Source organism: Conger conger, chromosome 2, assembly GCF_963514075.1.
Source record: "Conger conger chromosome 2, fConCon1.1, whole genome shotgun sequence".
Classification (NCBI taxonomy): domain Eukaryota; kingdom Metazoa; phylum Chordata; class Actinopteri; order Anguilliformes; family Congridae; genus Conger; species Conger conger.
Window position 1 is genome coordinate 50110443 of NC_083761.1, and position 21268 is coordinate 50131710.

General features: G+C 39.7%; 2 protein-coding genes across 3 annotated transcripts; one reads left to right on the forward strand and one right to left on the reverse strand.

Annotated features, from left to right (window-relative positions):
* Positions 1–1564: 1564 nt before the first annotated feature.
* Positions 1565–11181, forward strand: gdpd3b (glycerophosphodiester phosphodiesterase domain containing 3b). Its single transcript, XM_061226412.1, has 10 exons — positions 1565–1700; positions 1842–1884; positions 1970–2105; positions 2464–2509; positions 2680–2798; positions 3612–3701; positions 7113–7246; positions 7362–7421; positions 7518–7569; positions 10815–11181. The coding sequence occupies exons 1-10, from the start codon at positions 1565–1567 to the stop codon at positions 10953–10955; spliced, it is 957 nt and encodes a 318-aa protein (XP_061082396.1). The 3' UTR covers positions 10956–11181.
* Positions 11182–15168: 3987 nt separating this feature from the next.
* nif3l1 (NIF3 NGG1 interacting factor 3-like 1 (S. cerevisiae)) lies at positions 15169–21264 on the reverse strand. Of its 2 annotated transcripts, none has more exons than XM_061226398.1 (7): positions 21108–21264; positions 20043–20436; positions 19347–19497; positions 16968–17091; positions 16680–16818; positions 15773–15856; positions 15169–15605 (listed from the first exon to the last, which is right to left on the reverse strand). In XM_061226398.1, exons 2-7 carry the CDS (start codon positions 20395–20397, stop codon positions 15421–15423), a joined length of 1038 nt encoding a protein of 345 aa, XP_061082382.1. In that variant the 5' UTR covers positions 20398–20436; positions 21108–21264; the 3' UTR covers positions 15169–15420. The 2 variants fall into 2 exon arrangements, with proteins under 2 accessions (XP_061082382.1, XP_061082373.1); XM_061226389.1 differs by having other exon boundaries at positions 20043–20672; positions 21108–21201.
* Between the last annotated feature and the right edge of the window lie 4 nt (positions 21265–21268).

The following is a 21268-nucleotide window of genomic DNA, read 5'->3' on the forward strand; positions in this document are numbered from 1 at the left end:
AGGGACGGGGTGTGGGCGGTGTATCTAATACTAGCCCTAATTGAATCAGACGGGGTCCAATTGGCTACCAAATTGGGAGAAAAAGGGGGGAAAATCAGATAAAAATAACAAAACATTGCACAGTGTGTACCAGTGTGGTTAGCCTCACTGCAGATACTGAACTCACCCATCATAGACAAACCTTTGATAAATACAGAGAAGTCTAACACCACACACATACAGATAATGCTGAGCTTGTCTGAAAAGATGTATTTAATCATTAATCTTACAGGCACTACTAGAGTGAATATTTAACAACACTCAAGGAAGTTCAGTGAAATGTGTAGTGTATGCATTCCTACATTCTCTTGTTCTAAGGTCATCACAGGGAACTGGATCTGGCTAGCAATTCTATCCACATTCTCTCGCTCAATCTGTTTCTTAGATGTGCTTTACTCATATTTTTTCATTCAAATTAACAGGACTAACTGAAGAATATGATATATACACTCATTGAGCACTTTGTCTGGCACCAACAATCATTCCATTGTCAAAGTCACTTAGATCACATTTCTTCCCCATTATGACATTTTGTCTGAGAAATAGCTGAACCTCTTCACCATGTCTTCATGCTTTTGTTTTATTTGGTTGCTGCAACATGATTGGCTGATTAAATATTTGCACTAAACAGCTGGTGTACAGGTCTATCGAATAAAGTGCTCAGTGAGAAAATTATTTAATTAATAATTAATAAATATATATATATTATATATATATAATAGCTGTAAAGGTATGATGTGACAACTTATGATGTGTATGATGTGACAACTTATTTTCACATCAGGGATTTTTCATTTTTAGGTTTTGTGGTATTTGGCCACATGCTGTCATGCTTATTCTGTTTCACAACAGCAGGAGGAAGGCAATAAAATGACCGGGAGAGGAAGACTGTGTCATTAGGATGATGAGATACAGAGATACAGCATTATTAAAGTATATGGAATATAACAGATAGCAGGACACTATGAGACTGAGGCTATGATTATGGTGACTATAGGAAATTGTGTTGATACAGTATAGTATGCATAATACAGTACAATAACTGTAATACTGTGGAGAGCTAGAGGGTCAGAGGTCCGAGTAGATAACATCTGGTGCTTGGAAGAAACTTGAGACAGAAAGTAAAATATCTGGACAGTTTGCAAACCTGTAGAGCAAGTTTTTTCTTGTCAACTTGAATATTAATTTGCATTCTTTTCACGATGTCCTCTGATAGGTGAAAAGACAGGTGGGAGGAGAAAGGAACAAAAGTTTTCTTGTAACACAAGACGTTCTACAGAAGGAATAGCTGAGGGAATATATTTGCTAAAGGCATAGGAAACTGAAGTCAATATTGATTTGTCTGAAATCTGAACACAGGGGATCTTGTATTGTAGTAATACATCGTGCAACTTTTTGCTACTTAAGGTTTTATTCAAATTATTTTATATTTTGATTTAAAAGTAGTTTGAGTAACTGTGAAGTCTTTTTAGTACATATTTTTACTCGTCTGGTGATGGATTTAGCTTTTTTGTGGGGGGTCAGGATGACCTGTTACTTGTATTACATCATCCCAGCATTGGGAGGCTATGTCCTCCTCTCCCGCTACCTGCTGAAGAACCCTCATATTCTACATAAGAAGAAAAGATTGTTCCACTGCACCCACATTTCACATAGAGGGGGTAAGAAATATTTGAGGTAACAGGTGATTTGTGATAATGACTAATACAGAAAAAAATGTGCTGATACGAAATGGGTCATAACCCATTTTCCACCTATTTACATGTTAAGTAACTCTGTAATTGTTTTGTTTTTTTATCAAGGAGCAGGAGAGCGGATAGAAAGCACAATGGAAGCATTCACACAGTGAGTAAAATGTATTCAATCTTTTCTTCCACATATGAAGAAGGAAAAGATTAACCTAATCTCGCTTCCCCCCCTGTAATTGCAGTGCAGTGAATGTAGGGACAGATATGTTGGAGTTAGACTGTCACTTGACCCGTGATGGCTACGTGGTTGTATCGCATGATGAGAACTTGGATCGACAGACTGGGCATAATGTCACAATTTCATCTTTGAATCTAGAGGTCAGTACACAACTTAATTCTACTTGTGTCAATAAAGCGACTCTACTAAATGAGTTTGATTTATCATTAATAATATAATTTCAAGTTGTGGCATTATCCATCTATATTATTACTAATATAGTGTTGATTTAAAATCAATTCACCCAACTATTTCTGCTGTTGAACTTATAAGGTATGCGACTTGTCCTAACACGGAGTGGTTGGTCTGTTAATGTGCATTTTGTCATCAACTTTACTCACTGATAGGCTACTTAGTTGTTATTTGTGTTCATATCTCCTGTGTTTATTGGTGTTATTTGTCATACAATGGCTAGGACATTCATTTAAAATTGTTACAGAAATGTACTGTATGTTTCAGGACTTGCCTCTCTATAAGGAAAGACTGGAGGTCACATTTTATGCTGGTATGCATTGTTCTCTTTTTGTTGTTGCACAGACTCCAACTACATACACAAACAAGCAGCTGCTGATCTGTGTAAAAATTCCATTCCTTGTACAATGTTGAACGTTGTACTGCAGTGTTCAAAGCAGACTCAGGATTCATATCCTGTACTAAATCACCTTTGTCCCATAGGCAGGTATAGCACGGGGGAAGACAGAAAAATAGTTTTACTTGAGGACCTCTTCAAGAAGTTCCCAAAAGTGCCTGTCAACATTGAGATCAAGGAAGATAACACCTTGCTTATGAGCAAGGTAAGCACAGAACCCTGTCAGGGAATGTCTTTGCAATCTATTTGAAATTATTCAGTGGCTTGCATGCATTGCTGCTCAGTTTTGGACAAGCCTAAAAACTAAATATTGTCTTTTTCTGTGGTATTTAGTCGGAACATTGGGCCTCATGCAAGAACATTTTTGTATTCTTATCATACATTTCTGTAACTTTTTTCACTTGAAGGCCTTGTGCGAGTGTGCCACATCAGATATAACAAATGCACCTAATTTCAGACTACAGTCCTAAAGGACGTTTGCCACATAGTCGATACCCGATTGGGTAGAGTGTGGTTTGTTGGTTTTTGCCAAAACATAACAATATGGTCAATCGTTGATAAACTTTCTATTATTCTCCCTAAACGGTCTGTTTCGGAAATACGTTTCTGAAAACATTTGAGGCAAAAATGAACAATGCAAGATCCACACAGCCGCTGGGCCCTTGAGCAAGGCCCTTAAGCCTGCATTGCTCCAGGGGAGGATTGTCTCCTGCTTAGTCTAATCAACTGTACATCGCTCTGGATAAGAGCGTCTGCCAAATGCCAATAATGTAATAATAATGTCATCTAAGAAAAGATTGTTAATAAGAGAAAACAGGTGAATGCGGCGAGTTATCTTAAATCACTTGTTCTAGCAAAAAACATGTTTGTATGAGTGGTTCTTGCATTGTATTTGTTAATTCCAAATGTTATTGCAGTATTCTCAAATGAATATGTGATTTTATTTTCAGCTTTGTAGTGAGCAGTCCCCTCAGTTGGACATTGCTCTGCAATAACTCTGTGTTTATCTCACCCATAGGTATCCTCATTTGTAAAGCAGTATGAAAGAGAAGAAATCACTGTGTGGGCAAGTGAAGACTCTGACATCATGAACAAATGTCTGAGAAAGGTGTGTGTCTTCATATTGCTCTGCTGTTCTCTATATATATCACAGTTTTTGTATCTGCTTCGTGTTATACACCAATGAGCCAAAACATTATGCCTAATGTGCTGTTGGTCCTCCGCATACCGCCAAAACAAATGTTCCATACTGATTTACAGCTGAATCTAGTCCCACTCCCCAATTCCCATTGAGATCCAAGAGTTTTAGTTTCAACTCTGCTGACATTGATGGGGCACAGACACCAGGAAGGGATATGTAAACAAATACAAAACATGACTCTTTTATTTGAAATTCAGTTAATTTGTCTCAAACATTGAAATGGGGGACTACATATGAAAAGTTCTGTAATTAGGCTGAAACCAAAATGTATTTAAAAAAAGAATTTCATAAAAGCTCTGAGTCTGCCCTTTAACAACATGAATTGTTTGATTACGAACAGAAATTTAGCGAAAACCTAAAAGTATTTGGTTGTTTCCCAGGGTCCCCTGGTTTCCTTCGCTGTGAAGCCTGGAAGGCAGCAGGTTCAATGGCTGTGGTGTTGTTTCTTAGGCGGTGATTACACTCTGCATAGTAAAATGGGAGTAAGCAGTGGAATGTCAGGTTCAGGGAAGACATATTGTTGCAAAGTTCCAAACTTGTCTCGAGATCCACGTACTCTGGAAGAGGTTGGCCTAAAACAAAAATGGTTTGACATTAAAATGGAGGCAACTTTTAAAAAATTATAGGAGAGATGTTGTCTGTAATTACCCAGGAGGGTGACAGCGATATGTTTTTCGTTGTCCTGTGCAAGTCCCCAAGGTGCTGAGGAAGGAAAGCACCTGACCATGGTCTGAAAGAATAGGGTGTGGACTTTATGAGATCTGGCTCCAGCGTGCTGCACAAACTCAGAAGGAGGTGTCTGGGCCCTCAGAGCCATTTTTATACCATAAGTCTACGGTCGGAACTAACTCGTGAGCCTCGCTGAAGAAATTGGCAGAAGATGCACTCTTTCCAATCTTCTAATAAAGCAATACAATTAAATGTAATGTGAAGAAAGGTCAGCCATAGAAACGAAGATCTAAGCTATGACACCCTATGTATAGCAATTTTATTTACATGTTTTATGAATATATATTCAACTCCATTTAATCATTGATATATTTTATATGATATTAATCATTATAGTATTCAATTGGCTAATTAAAATGAGAAAAAATTCTACGCACATGTTCGATCTGTTCTCGTTACCAAGGTTATACGAAAATAATGCACTCTCACATGACACGTCTTTTGAGGTATGAGAAAATGACAGTGGGACAAACAGAAGTGATGAATATGGTAATTAAAAAGTTGCATAAGAGATAAATGTCTTCCCACTCGGTATATTGGGGACATTTCTTATCAAAAAAAGGTACACTTTTATACGAGCTAAGGATATATAAGGAGTGAGCTTTTAGACGTTAAAAAAGCAGAGAAAAAATAAGAAGAAAGAAGGAGAGAAGAAAAAACCCTCTTAGAATTTTGCTGTTGAAGATATCTATGGGCTGTTGAAGAGAGAGCAACGCAGGACAGCTGTAGTCAAGCTGGAGTGGCGCGCTCCCTCTGCGCGCCACTCCAGGATATGGATATGGAGAGAGGAGTGACGTACGCGGTGCGGACTCAGCCCAAGAGTTGTGGCAGCGGGACTGATGTCGAAGAGGTGTTCATGCGCATCCCTCATCATACAGAAAAGCTGGTGAAAGAGTTAAAGGGCTTTTACGACATGCTTGGAACCATGAACTGCACCTGGAGGCCAACAGACGGGACGCGGGGTTCCTCCACGCTACAGAACACCTTCCTGCTGGACCCACGCAAGAACCTGAAGCCTCCCCCCCCTAACCTCAGTGTCAGTGAGGAGAGGCATATGCTGCGGCTGCACTGCAAAACCCCCAACGTGTTCGAAGACATACCAGTGCACATCCCATACAACAGGCAGGAGAAGTACGAAGTGCAAAGTCACGTCTTTTGAAAATCTGGGTCCTGATCCTGCCCCAGATTCCCAAACCAATGCAGCTGTTCAAAGAGCTCATCAACAGCAAGGAGGAGGGATCAAATCCCGCAGAAAACGAGATGGCTATATTTAGGGCATGGGTTGTAATTATAATCTATATTACTTGTAAAAGTAGGAAAAGTAGTACATAGAAGCTCAATGTTATAAGTTTCCTTTCATTTTTATGTCTTTTCGTTTTCAGTAAGATACTATATACGATATAAATAAGTAGTAGACTTTAGGGGTGTTCGTACCCATTGTATTAATGGAAGTTCAGTAGCTTTTATCTCCGTGAAGGGTGAGCCATAAGATAAGGTAAAGGCCAAAGAGGATGATGGGTATTTGAGGGGTGTACCTTGAATTTTAACATCATGGTGGAAAGGTAAATTAGAAAGAGCTAAAGGGGTATATGTAACTTGCATGTGATCAGCAAACTGAAAGATGATATATATCCTGTAATCTGTATAACTCTATTCTTTTGATTGATTATAATAAAGTATATCTTACTATAATCATATGTGATAAAGATTCTTTTAGAGGAATACATTGAATACAGGACATCGTATACCAGATTTGCATCACACCCTTCACTTCGAGACTGGGCTGGAAGTTCAGTAGAACTTACCAGGGCTCCAGAACGTTCAGAGTACTTGAGTTCGTCCCCGAGACACCTCATGGTGAGGTACTGCTCGTGGGAACGTGAGGTCTGAGCTCGGCAAGGGGTCCGTGGCTCACGACAACGTCTCAGCCAATCAGAATGCCGTATTTGCCCAAGGTATTCGGTTATTTTTCAGCGCCGTGGTATAATGAATGTTATTTGTATCATCTGTGAGTGGTCATAATATTTTGGCTCATTGGTGTATGCATGCATGCATGTTCTTTATGTATGTCTTGTCTTGTTTGAAATGTGAAAATGTAAATGTGAAATGTAAAAATAGGTATGTAGTAGTGGCCAGCACTACTGCTAGTGTTGGCCAGTATGCTACTGGACATGTATTTGTACTACACTGTGAGTTTGCAATGGTATGCATCATTGTCTGGTAGTCTGTAGTATCGCTCTGTGTCTGTCGATACTTTTAATAAAGCTATGGGGTGCCAGTGCAGAAAAGTGGTAATGAAAAAGCTTGCAATCAGAAGTTTGTGGAGGTTGAAATCCTGAGTATCTTGAGAAAGGTACCTAACTTGAAGTGAACATAGCTATCTTTATTAATGGATGTGTGAAATATAAACATACAATGAAGTTTTGGTATTGAACATACTGTATAAACCATCATATTGTTTGTATTTGTCCAGTACTACACACATACGTCCATGTCAACTTCTGTTACACGCTGCGAGTCTGAACTGTTCTACCTCATTGATTATATGATTATACTGAAAATCCTCTCTCTATGTCACTCTCTGGGCAGAACCCATCCATGCCTTATATGTTCACTGTACGTAGAGGCCTGCAGTTGCTCTTGCTGTACTACAGTGGCCTGTTGCCATTTGTACCTCTGGGAGAAAGCTTTCTGCAGATATACCTACCCCAGGTCTTCAACAGGTGAGCACAATTTCACATTGCACATTGTCACTATTAGAGTTAAGTAATAGTATATATCTTGCTGCTGTCAAAAGACTACCATTGTTTATATAATACTTATGCTAATCTCTTTCAGGATGTATATTCCTGAGTCTCCTATTCTAAAGAACAGAATGGTCATCTATCTAATTGAAAAGTGAGCATTATTGCAATTTCAATCAGGATCAATCCTTGATAATAGTGAATATTACCTTTAAATAGTTAAATTGACAATACTATTTTCTTGTTTCAGACTAACAATGCGGAAAAGCCTGTTCGAACACTTAGCTAAGAGAGGAATTCAGGTAACAGTCAATTCAATTCAATTTTATTTGTATAGCACTTTTCACAGCAGACTGTCACAAAGACGTTTTACAGAGTAACAGAAGGGAAGAAAAAATATCAGCCCTCAGCCCCCAAATAGCATATGAGGTAAATGACTCCCTGATGGGAAGAAATCTCTGGAGGAACCTGGCTATAGGGGCATGCTCATCCTTCGCTGGCCAATAAGTTGAGATTTGATGTATTAAACTAGTAGATAAACTAGTCCATGGTGGTGGATGTACAGTCTGGAGTAGGGGGATGAATCTGTAGCTCCGGGATGTGTCAAAGTGTGCATAAGAGTCGGCTGGACCAGGGGAGGAGCTGGGTTGAAGCAGTCCATGAGCTCAGAGCGGAGGTCCGGTTGAAGCAGTCCATGAGCTCAGAGCGGGGGTCCGGTTGAAGCAGTCCATGAGCTCAGAGCGGGGGTCCGGTTGAAGCAGTCCATGAGCTCAGAGCAGGGGTCCGGTTGAAGCAGTCCATGAGCTCAGAGCGGGGGTCCGGTTGAAGCAGTCCATGAGCTCAGAGCAGGGGTCCGGTTGGAGTGGTCCATGGGGGTTGGGAAGTGGCAGGAAGAAGACAAAACAGAAAAGGATGTTAGGCACTAAAATGTATTAGTACATGTAATAACATTGAACAGAAATGCATGTACCACACTTATCTACCCAGTGACTAAGGTTGTAGCTAATCCCACTGGCACTGTTGTTGCACACTCAGTGCCACTGGTTCCGTGTGGATTTCTAAATAACCATTTGCCTTATCTGGCAATCATATACAGAATTAAACATTATGATGCCACCCCTCCAAGCTATAACTGCTTATACGCCTAATTGGTTTTAATCTAGATTAGAATATTGAGACTGTGTTTTGTCGTGAGCCCGGACCCCGTGCCGAGCTCAGACCTCACATTCCCACGAGCAGTACCCCACGAGGAGGTGTCTCGGAGACAAACTCTCTTTTCCTTTAAGTATCTTCGAACGTCCTGGAGAACTGGTAAGTTCTACTGAACTTCCAGCCCAGTCTCGAAGTGAAGTGGGGTGACGCAACGCTGTTATATGATCTCCTGTATTCACTGTATTCCTCTAAAAGACCCTTTCTTTATTAATTCACCCTCTCTCAGATATGATTATAGTCAGATATACTTTATTATAATCAAAAGAATAGAATTATACAGCTCACAGGTTAAATATCATCTTTCAGTTTGCTAGTCACATTCATTGCTTTATATTCTTTCAACCGTATACCGGTGCCTTTACGTGATTCACATAAGGTTCATATGACCCCTTTGTTAATGTCAAGATGCACCCTTCAAATATCCATCCTCTTTGGCCTTTACCTTATCCTATGGCTCCCTTATCCTACGGAGATAATTATATGAATTATAGAAACAGAAAGAAAACGTATTACCTTAAATCACCTAACAATGCTACCGTCTACCTTATAAGTAATATAAAATATAATTACCACCCATGCCCCAAATATAGCCATCTCACGCCGTCCCGCCCTCCTCGTCAAGCAAAGTCCTAAGAGCCTTTTTTAACGTCTAAAAGCTCACTCCTTATATATCCTGAAATTTGTACAGAAGTGTACTTATTCTGGTAAGAAATTCATCCAGAAATATCCCCATTATACCGAGTGGGACAACACTAGCTCTTGCAACTTATTTAATGAGCCTATTCATCACTGTTATCTGCCTCACTGTCATAGTCTCTCTTGGACTCTCTCCACACTTTGACTTCATACAAGCCAGCAGTAAGTGCCCTCCACCATCTCAATACATTCTATAGGTGCTCTTTCTTGTGGTGCCTTAAGGGATCTATAAAAGACATCCAACTAATAGCCGAGTGTAATTCATCCCCCAACTCCTCTATAGTCAGTCCTTTGAATCTATCCGACAAATTGTCAGTGCTATAATCAGGGAGGCCCTTAAAGCCTCTTAATCTTCTTTCAGTATTAGAATAACAATATTATACAAAAATGTTATTATATTCACCGTTTCTGTGAAAGCCAGACCCCCTGGGTCACCAATCGCCCGTTCGGCATGTTGAGTCTCCTCCAAGGTCATGCTGGAACACATTCTACGCATGGCCTCAGTCAGACCTTTAGCCTTGCTCCTTAGTACCCTAAATCTAAGTCCTCCGACTTCAGACTCCTCTGCTGACAAGTAGGGCTGCACATTAGCTCTGAACCACATATTTTTCCTCTTACGGGCGTTCTTACTACCACCTCAATGGCATGTGCGAGGGATTAACAATGCATTCCTGCCCCACCCATCTTCTGTCAATCTCTCATCAGGCGGGCCTAGGGCCGGGTCCTCGACAGTCTGACTCCCTTTTTTTTATTTGGAAGGGTGTTCCAAAGTATGAGAAAACTCTACCACCCATCAGTTTTTTTTATATTTTTGGGACTACCAGGTAGCCTGGCAAGGAGTGACCTTGTGGGCATATGGGGTAAAAGCAGGTTAGATATGTAAACTGGTGCAAGACCATGCAGAGCTTTAAAAGTCACGATTACAATGGTGTTCTTTCCTATAGAGTTTGTTTCATTGTCCTGTGGTGTATTCAATGATAATGGTGAATATAATGTTATAATGCTATGTGTTTTTGTTTGTATATGTTTTGGCTTCTACTGAGAATTATTGTAATCATAGGCTACACATGCACACAGACACAGGTTGAAAAACCAAGCATCACACCAGCCTTTAAATTACTTTAATGACCATTCATATTACATCTATTCCCTGGTGTAAAATCGAGTTTTGACCAGCTTGAAATTTCCAGCTACCAGCTGTTTCAAAACCTAGCTTGAGCCTTTTCTTCAACATGGTTGTATATGAAAAAATGAAAATCTAAAAATTCTAATAGAAATTGATGTATCTGGGCTGTCAGGCAATTTATCCTGTGAAACACTGGAATTCAGTGTAGTGATGCAGCTAATATTCTAACACTGAAACCTGACAGTGCCAGTGCTGACTTTCGCTGGCAGTCCCATAGTTAAGCACATAATTGGCCGCAACATAACCTTGGGAGGGAGGGTTTCAGCTAGTGGGTATATACCTATCTTGTTCTACTAGTGGCCTTCCCTCCCTACACCAACTGTGCATGTGGATGCTGCAGTAATGGACAGGCCTTAGAATGCAATTTATAATTTTAAATAGGAACAAAAATAGAAATGGGGATAAAATATAAAGCATGTTTACACAGCCTCCTTCTCTCTTCTCCTTCCTCAGGTGCACCTCTTTGTTTGCAACGTGGAAGAAGATATCAAGGCAGCATTTTCAGTGGGAGCTACAGGAGTCATGACTGACTATCCCAGTCTTTTGTCAAACTATCTTCGCACACACCCACACACTGCTCATCTTAGTAGCTAGTAGAAAGAACCTTCTTTGAGCTAGAAATAAGACCAAACTGAGCAATGTTATGAATGTATGCAACCATAGAAACAAGACAGCCCAGTGGGAGCTTCCCATTTTCACCACCAGAGGTGGAAAATCCAGGTTCAGAAAGTGAAAGTCCAGCCATGTATTTCTTCCACCTATGAATTCAGCCAGCTGATTCCACTAATTAGTTCAACCTCCTGGCTGAAGATTTGTGTTACTTAGCAAATCCTGTAATTCAAACAAAATAATGGGGAGGACTTTCCATTTCTGTTTACCAGTGACTACAAAGCTTACTCTATACTTCATCCGAGTGAACATATTCTTCAAATGATATCGAACACACTGCTATTTTTGTGTTACAATAATTTATTCTTTCTATATTGTCAAGTTCAAATACTTGTTTCATGGACAATGTGAAATATTTTGGCTTCAAATCAAATGTATGAAAGGTAATATACAAATAAAGGCTTTTGATTTCAGAGTCCTCACCTTTGACCTTTTGATTAAATCTACACTCTTTCATGCAAACAGACAGACAGGCAGACATACTGAGACCGGGGCCATGATGTCCTCTGTATTTTCATGTCCATTTCATGGGCTATATTTCAATTTAATTCTTTAGTGAAACCATCAGTTGTGATTCATTTAAGAGAAGAATGGTCTTTAATTTTTACTGAAATTAAAGCCTCATCAAGAGGCATAAAGTCAGGTCCAGAATTATTGGTATTCTTGATAAATATGCAAAATAAATACTTAAAATGAAACTAAAACAAAACTAAATAATACAGTTCTTGACATAAACTGTAGTTACCAACATGTGTAGTGTGCTTTAATAATGATGCAATAAATCAACTAGTCTTACATTAAAAAAATATATGCAGCCTTCCATAATGTTTGGGAAAAAGACCCATTATGTATCAATTTGCCAGAAGTTTAGATTTGGAATCACAGAATTAACACATGGTTAAAGTGTACATTCTCAGATTTTACGGGCCAATAATGGGTTTCACATGTGTTTGTAATTGCTCAGGTGTGTTTAATTGCCTCCTTAATACAGGTATAAGAGAACTCGCAGCACCTAGTCTCTCGATCACCCTTGGAAACTATTATTGCTGTTTATCAACATGAGGACCAAAGTTGTGACAATGAAAGTCATAGAAGCCATTATGAGACTGTGAAACAAGAATAAAACGGTTAGGGACATCAGCCAAATCAGGCTTACCAAAAACAACTGTTTGGAACATAATTTTGCAGAAAGAGAGCGCTGGTGACTGGCAGGCCAAGGAAGATGTCCACAGCTGACAACAAAATAATTATCTCCATTATAAAGAAAATCAAACTAGGCGAGTGGTTTGCTAGTCTAGGCAAGTAAGTCACTAGTCCAGGTGAGAGAGTTGTTAGTTTTGGATAGTGGATCGCTAGTCCAAGCGAGTGAGTTGCCAGCATCAGTAGATAGATTTACCGCGATATGAGAGTAGCCTGTCATATGTCTGATTTTTGGCACAAATCAAGTGCCATAAAGTATGGAGGAGAGAAGGAACTGTCCAAGATCCAAAGCATACCACCTCATCTGTGAACCATTATGGCCTAGGCATGTATGGCTGCCGATGGTACAAGCTCACTTATCTTCATTGATGATATTACTCCTGGTGGTAGTAGAGAAATTTATTCTGAAGTGTATATCAAGTTAAGTGAATGCTTCAAAACTCATTGGCCAGCAGTTCATTCTACAGCAAGACAATGATCACAAACATACTGCTAAAGCAACAAAGGAGCTAAAAAAAAGGTCAACTGTTGAGTGGCCAACTCAATCACCCGATTGAGCATACCTTGCATATGCTTAAGTTAGAATTTAAGGACAAACATGAGCTAAAGATGGCGGAAATACAGGCCTGGCAGAGCATCACCAGAGAAGACTCCCAGGAACTAGTGATTTCCATCAATTGCAGACTTCAAGCAGTCATTGCATGCAAAGGATATGTAACAAAATACTACATGACTACTTTCATTTACATAACATTGCTGTGTCCCAAACATTATGGTGCCCTGAAATGAGGGGACTATGTATAAACACTGCTGTAATTTCTATATGGTGAAATCAAAATATAGTAAAAAGCCCTTTATGAGCACTCAAATTGGGGAGTACATAATAAATGATGGGTCTCTGTCCCAAACATTATGGAGGGTACTGTTTTTGATTGGTTTAATATTCTAATATTTTGAGATATTTTGATATTCATGAGCTGTAAGCCGTAATCATCAAGATAAAAAAAAGGCTTGAAATATTTCACTTTATGTGTAATGAATCTAGAATATATGAAAGTTGTACTTTTTGAATTAAATTACGGAAAAAGAATGTTCCACAACATTCTAATTTTTTCAGATGCATCTGTAAGTTCTCATATCTCCTGATAATTTTGGAAATTCCAATACAATGTGAATGCAGCAGACATTCTCTACACCAGCAATTCTCAAAAACCTTTTCGACCAGGGCTGGGCCCGGGTTTTTTTTGCATTCATTCAATTTTTTATTTTTTTATTTTTTTACATGAAAGTGTTAAAACTCACGGTTCTATCTGTATATCCTATTTTAAGATGCCATTGCTTTAGCAACAACAGTTCTTTATTTTGTAACATGTGGGTGGTAACACAAGTGGGGGGGACCTCACCTTCTCTGCTTTTTAGAAATCCACATAGTCTCCTCCAAAAGTATTGGAACAGCAAGGCCAATTCCTTTGTTTTTGCAATACACTAAATACACTTGGGACAAGAGTTCCGAATTTCAGCTAAACTACTTCAAACATAGTACCTTTGCTATCAGACCACCCAATTTTTAGTTGAGAAAAAGTATTGGAACAGAGTATTTACGTACATGAAAGTTCAGTCAGGACCACTGTTGTCTGATACAATAGCAATTTATTGGTGCCTTGCATGGCAGCCAATTGCCATTGGTGTGTGAATAGGTGAATGAGAAGCATCAATTGTACAGCACTTTGGATAAAGGCGCTATATAAATGCAGACATTTATATTTACCCTTTACAACAAGTGACAAGATGCATAAGTTTCTCATTCTAAAAATGTTTCAACATTTAACATTGTTTAATTAATTTCTCTGGAGCAATTATCTTTGTTGTCCATTTTGCGATTGTACACTTCTACAAAAGTACTTGTACATAGAAATGCTATTACATTTTGTATAGTCTCTCTCGAACACGATGAGCCCAAGTGCAACCATCTCTGACCAGTATTTGTAACGTAGTTGCAGAGAAAATATGTTTCCCCATTTCATGTGTAAGAACATTCCAAATAACTTCAGGATATCAAAGAACCAACTACAGGAATGTTATAGAGACGATGACAAAAATGTTTAGCTCATGACATTTCCAACGGTGTATAATTTGCAGCATAATGGTGCAGCATTTTTCGTCTGCCTAACAAAACTGTAGCATTTTCCATACGCATGCTGAGTCTGTTGCGCATCGGCAAAAGGTTCTTCAGATTTTATGCCAAAAAAGGTTGACGTCTTACGACAAAAATTTATTTTTGCGATGGCTACATCTTAATAGAGGACTTCCTTTGGAAGAGTTCCAAGGAATCTCGTTTCAGTGAATATTTCAGAGAAAGAGTGAAAACACTGTTGACAACACAATAGAGGGAATTTTCAGTGACGTGACCCCATTTTATATTGGTGAGCATCTAAATACATTCAAAAAATATTTTATTATTATTTAGTATGCTTATAAATAAGGAACCAGCCTGCTTTTGAATAATAAATGGCATGTGACATTATGGAATGTGTTTAATTTGTTGATGGGGGTTGGGAATTTGACAAAAACTAATTTAATAAAATAAAATAAAAACCAGATTTAAATTAAAGCACACGCATCAATTTGCTTGATCCAGACATAGCCTTCTAATCACTGCCACCTATTGGTTCACCAACAAAACTTCCAGCAGCAACTGCTCAGCCACCAGGCAGAAGAATGATACAGGTTGATATTCCATGCATATGGAATATATCCCATTCATATTATTTAATACATTTTTTATGCTTTTCTGCATATCATTTATCACAAATGAAGTTTTATATTGCACCATTCAACTGGTTCCCAAAATATGGATGTTCATTTATATTGTGTTTAGATTGTGTCAAGTACTTCAGAGTTGTGTTCCAAGTCCTATTTCTCAACAAAAAATGGTGTATGTTTTTTGGTACATTTTATTTAACAACTGTGAATGCAGGTCCATAAGCTGCACACTGGAGGACACATGGGACTGACACTTCATTTTTCTGCTTTCTGCTCAACTGGTCTTTGTTGATTTACACAACTGATTTATACAAGACATTTTGCTGCACCTTCCTGATAGGTTTCATTTAAGATACATTTGTGGGAGAATGTAAGTCACTTCAGACTGTCAATTATTGTCTAATCAACAGTGGCATTCCTTATGGATTCAGAGTATCTCCAGGGGGTCCCTGTCCCTTTGGGACAGCTTGATGGAGACGGAGTCAGAGAGACGCACTGACAACCTTTCTCTCAGCACAGAGAGGAAACCTCGCTCACTGTTGCTATGGTCAGTCAGAATAACGCTTGTACCAGCAGCCACAGCATCCAGGACCTCATGATGTGACATTTCTCCTGAGAATGCAAAACACAAACAATACAAAAAAATAACCTATACAAATCCATTGAAAAGAACAAAATGTAAAATAATTACAACTTTGAGAATAAAAACAATTTCGATTGAGGAAAACATGTTTACAAATTTTATTTCTACACGCAAAACTGCTTACTACGCATACTACCTGTGAGGTAGAGGTCAGCTTTCACTCCTTGCAGAACTGAGCCTCCAGATCCAGCACACACTGCCACAGTGGTGACTTCAGACTCTAAAATAAATCACAGCCCCAGTACTATTAGAGCATTAACATATATGTATGTTTTTTAACCCCATAACTTAACACACTTGCATACAGAACATTGCTGTTTTTACTTTTCCAGCAGGACAAGTCGCTTTTTTTGCTGTTGAGTTTTTATGTTAACCTGGTGATAGATAAGAGTAATTGTCTGAACAAGCTGTCAAATATTTTAAAAAAGGCAAAAATGGGACGGATGGAACTACTGTGTGTTAACAGCATGACCAAAGCCAATATAGTGCAGATGAGATATGAGTTTAAGGTTTGCTTATAAGCCAGATAATTTAGCTAAGGTTAAGAAGCTTGTGAATAAATAAATATGTGAATGCTAACAGCTAACATCCTGCCGCATTTTAATAAGCACATACACTTTTAAGAACCTAAGGAGATTAGAAACTTCTGTATAACTATATGACATGGTTGTGTGATTATGACTGTACTGTGTAGCTAGTTCGTAAAGTATGACTATTATATGTACATGCTCCATCTTTTGCAGTAATAACAAACAACATAGGTGGATGAATATCTTTGGATGGATGGATTACTAAGTCTAGAGCCAGCAAATTGCCAGAGCAACTTTCCTGGAATGCTCTCTCTCATTCACACATCACCCCTAAATGTTAAAAGTTCCCTACAATTTCAGGGTGCATATGTGAAAAGGGTTAATGACACAGATATGTCACACAGATGGAGCTTTTGGGGCAACTGTATATCTGTAGTGCCGGCTATAGGGTTGTGCCGACTATACATGGGCCAGCTAAATAGTGGCTTTAGATCATTTTGGTATCTCTCTTACCAAGAGTATGCTGGTCACCAAGAGCCAGCCTCACATGGCTGAGCCCCAAGTGTGACTTGATTCGGTGCACAGCTGTAGCTATGGAAATGGGTTCATCCAAAATGCTTTGTCGCCCCTGACCACAACCTGGGAGAGGTGGCTGGACCAGAAAAGAAAAAATAGAAGGGAAAATAGATAGAGCAGTCAAGTTATAGGGCACTGACAGGGGGATGTACAGAAATACAAACCTACCACAAGCACACATTAGGATTTGTTTAAAAAGGGCTAGGCTTCAACTTGGTAAGTTACCTTGGTAAGTTGCAGTATTGCAAGAGATTCCTTAGGAGTAACATATCGTGACAGAGTTTGGACTGTAGCAGCCAGGACGGAGTCAGGACAGGTGAGGCATACATTGTACCCATCATCATCAGACCTGCAGACAGGATGGAATACACGTTTAGATTTGAAGCATCTAGCTGACACTCTTATCCACAGTTACTTACAATTAGCCCACAAACAAACTTCAGCAACATTCCAAGTAGCAGTTAATAAGAGTTAATGGTCAGGCCATAACACACACCAGTGATAGGTAATACTTTGTCACTACAATTAACATGTGGAAGGGAAGATAGAGAGGTTTTTGTAGGTAAATATAGGATGGATTGGAGATGATGTGAAGGATGGCAATGGAAATCAAAGTGGAGTGTGTGGGGGGGGGGGGGTATTTCCTGAATAGATGAGTGTTCAGGTTATGCCAGAAGGCAGGGAGGGACTGACTGCAAGTCGTTCAACCAGTAGAAAGAGACCCCCTCCATGATATTGGATAGGTGTGGTCTGACAGGTTGGAGGTGAACCATGAGAGCACAGGCCCAGATTCCAAAATCCATCAGGCTGAAGAGGAGTGGTTGGTGCTTAGCAGTGTCAAAGGCAGCAGACAGGTCTAGGAAAATGAAGACTGAGGAGGGAGAGGGAGCTCTAGTGGTATGGTGGTTTTAGCGACAGCAGGGAGCACGGTGTCAGTGGATTGGGCAGGCTTGACGCCCGACTATTTGGGGTCCTGAGAATGAAATGAAATAGATTGAGCAACGATGCTCTGGTCCAGTTCTAACCAGATAATTTAGCTAGCTAGCCCCAGTCTCTCATAATTCTTACGAAGCTAGTTAGCTAGCTAAATCACAGACTTTGATTATGTAGTTTCATCACTGAACATGTTTGTTTGGAGGAGTTTTGCCCCATACTTAGGAAGCGGCTACACTGATGGTGATTTTAAAAATACCTACACATAATCTAAGCATTTAATCCAAAGCATCCAAATAAGCTCAATTGAAAAAAAGTGTGACAGGGCTCCTTTAAAAAATAGCCAATTCAAGTTCTTTAGAAAAAAAGGAAGGAGTGATACTGGCTTGTAGTACTTGAAAGTGCATGCATCAAGGGAAGTTTTCTTGAGAAGAGTAATTCTAGCTGATTTGAAGGCAGTCGGGTTGCAGACAGATAGCTGAGAGTTGATGATGGTAGTGAGGAAAGGGAGCAGGTTGGCATTGATAGCCTTCAGGAAGAAGGGGAGGATTGGCTTGAGAGGGCAGGTGGTAGGCTGACTCATGGAGACAAGTTTTATCACTTCATCTGGGGAAATAGGAGAGAGAGACATTAAGCCAGAGTCAGTGAGGTTCACACAGGGGGCAGGAGGGCTAGGAGGAGGCTGGGGAAAGGAGCCTCCGATGTTGTTGGCCTTCGACTTTGTAGGAAGCAAAATCCTTGGCAGAAATAGGAGGGAGGAGTAGATGGAGGGTGCTTGATTTGGCAGCAGAGATTGATGCAGAGAAGAGGAGATACCAAAATGGGAGAGTTCATCAAGCAAGCCACCTTTGGAAAGCCACGGAGTAGATGGAGACAGGCAGGCAGGTCGAGAGGACAGAAGGAATAAAAAAACAAGGGAGGATGAAACAGCAGATAGAAAAGGGACAGGAGGATGGAGTGAGGAGAGATGGAAGGGGAGAGAGACAGATTGGTGATAGAATGGTTTGGGAAGGAAGCAATGCAATGGTCAGAAAGATGGAGATGAGTGACAGAGAGGTTAGTTGTAGGGCAGGCTCTTAAACAGATCATATCAAGCCAATCACAAAGGGTTAATAGAGAAAAAACAGACACTCAGAGAACATACAGTGCGGTACAAAAGTCTGAGACCACATTGAAAATCTGGGAATTCTTTATTATGTAATCCTGGAAATAAACAGAACGTTTTAGGATTTTGAAAAATTAAACAAATTAAAGTTACTTCAAAGCTTTGCAATTACTACTCAAAGAAGAGCAAGGAGTGCTGCAGAATCACCTGACCTCAAGCTTTATGGGGGCACTTGAAGGCTGACAAAAGCCAAGCATTCAGTATCATCACAAGATGCTCTTCAGAACATTGGAAAATAAAGCTGGGATAACATGGATCCTCAGGTTTTGCAGGAATTCATGCCAGCTCGAGTGCACGTTGCCATTAAAGCAAAAGGGGGATATACCCAATACCCATACATGCACTAACACACCAATGCCGATTGGCTGCCATGCAAGGCACCAACCAGCTTGTCAAGAGCATTTGGGGGTTAGGTGTCTTACTCAGGGACACTTACTCAGGGGCATTTTCACTCGTGGTCTCAGACTTTTGGACCCCATTGTACATACAGAAATATGGTACAGCACCTGGTGGTAGTATACGGTAACTTCACTCCTGCATCCATTAGTTCAGCCAGAGTCATTTTCAATTCCTCTTGATTTCTCACAGTGAATTCCAGTTTGTGACTCGGGGGAATGCTACTGGCAGCCTGACTTAACACTGACACTCTGCCACTGCCTGAAAGAGACAAGTCAATTAAGTATGGTTAAATGATTATGTAAATATCACCTTCAGATTTCCATATTTTTGTTCCTGATATGAACAGAGGTTTTTTTTTTGTTTTAACCCATTCTGCAAATCTGGAATTTTAAATTGTGTTTGTGCGATCAGATGCATTCATGTCTTTCAAAATAATTCACATTCAGCCCTGATAAAGTTGAGCAAAAAGGCTATATAAACATTATTCTACAGTGCCATCCAGATGTATGTTAACATTAGAGTCAACATAATTAAGGATTTGGATTTGAGATATAAAAAAAAGATGAATGAAGCAAAATACTGACAATCAGCTTTTATTTCATGTTATTTTCTTGCATATAGCCTAGGCTATGTTCTATAATTTTACAGAAACAGTTTTTGTGTTTTTGTGTTGAGTCATGCCAGTAAGATTTTTAATGTCCATCCTTTAACATGCATCTTCACCATAACTATAACTTGAATCCTACCACACATCTTATTCACCTTACCCCAAACTTCCAAAAATATTAATTTTATTTTCTTACCTACTCCACCAATCAGCCAGTCATTGACCCCACCTCTCACACTGTCCAGGGCAGTATGGGGAGAGTATACTGCAATTCCTGCTTTGACTGCCCTGATAGCCAACTGCTGCTTCCAATCCCTTTGAAGTAACCGCTTGATTGGTCGAAACAGCGGTGGGTGATAGGAGACAATGAGGTCACAATTCATGGCCTCTGCTTCTTCCATGACAGGTATTGTCAAATCATTAGTCAGTAAGACTATTTTAACAGGATGGATTTTGCTGGGCTCCACCAAGAGGCCTACATTGTCCCATGGCTCTGCCAATGACAGGGGGGCCAAATGTTCAAGCACCTCTAAGAGTTCTGATAAATCCATGGGTTCACAGGAGTGATTGGACTGGAACAGAGAGGCTGACTGGGAGAAAGAACAAGAAAAAGAAGGAGTGGGAAGAAATTTTTTGCTAATTTTACAATTTGCATAAACTGATGTGGAGTAAAAGTAAGATCCAATAGTCTTCTGGGCAGACAAAAAGGAGTGGGATAATGTGAGAGGATGTGTATAGAAAGAGACTGAGCAAGCCAATTTAAAGGGCAGTGTAAATCGTCTCAGAGATGCTTTCACCCATCCAGGACACATTATTGTACATATACCTGCAGGGACATGAAAATAAATTCCATTACAGCTCGTTTGGGTTCCTTCCTACACAAGGAGGAAAGATTTATCCTGGGTTACTCTTTAAAAGCTATGTAATTCAGTAATACTCATAGACGGACAGTCGGATTCCCATCTACAAACAGAGACCCATAACAGATTAAACCATGATATAAATTAGCCAGAACTGACACCACATTCAAGCCACGTCTACAAATATATATTTGCTGCAAGCTGGTTGGTGCAAAGTTACCTATAGCATAATTATGAAACCAGAATATCCGACATTCCGTTCGAGGCCTGGGTATGTAACCTCATTACAATAGTACATGATGAATTATTAATGTCTGGATAGGTGTGTAATTAGTAATGGGCCAATAATTCACTCGCAACTTCACAAAACAAAGCTCGATTTTGGCGAAAGCAACTCTTACTTGATCGCAGTGATGTGATCTCTGTGGAAGACGCTACAACATGCGTTTTTCCTTTCCTGCATAGGACGAGCCTCGCGCCATTCTTCTCTGTGATTGGTCAGTAACAAATTCAAGGGAGGCTTGTATTGGTTTGTTGAGGTTGTACCACTTTGACTGGCAGG

What these genes read in the sequence shown, in the direction of transcription:
- gdpd3b (XM_061226412.1), top strand. Translation starts at nt 1,565, where the DNA reads ATGACCTGTTACTTGTATTACATCATCCCAGCATTGGGAGGCTATGTC. An exon ending in CCACATTTCACATAGAGGGG is followed by an intron (nt 1,701 to 1,841) that starts GTAAGAAATATT and finishes TTTTTTATCAAG; the next exon opens with GAGCAGGAGAGCGGATAGAA. An exon ending in CTACCCCAGGTCTTCAACAG is followed by an intron (nt 7,247 to 7,361) that starts GTGAGCACAATT and finishes AATCTCTTTCAG; the next exon opens with GATGTATATTCCTGAGTCTC.
- nif3l1 (XM_061226389.1), bottom strand. Translation starts at nt 20,658, where the DNA reads ATGTGTCCTGGATGGGTGAAAGCATCTCTGAGACGATTTACACTGCCC. An exon ending in CTGGCTGATTGGTGGAGTAG is followed by an intron (nt 19,498 to 20,042) that starts GTAAGAAAATAA and finishes TGTCTCTTTCAG; the next exon opens with GCAGTGGCAGAGTGTCAGTG. An exon ending in TGGTGACCAGCATACTCTTG is followed by an intron (nt 15,857 to 16,679) that starts GTAAGAGAGATA and finishes GATTTATTTTAG; the next exon opens with AGTCTGAAGTCACCACTGTG.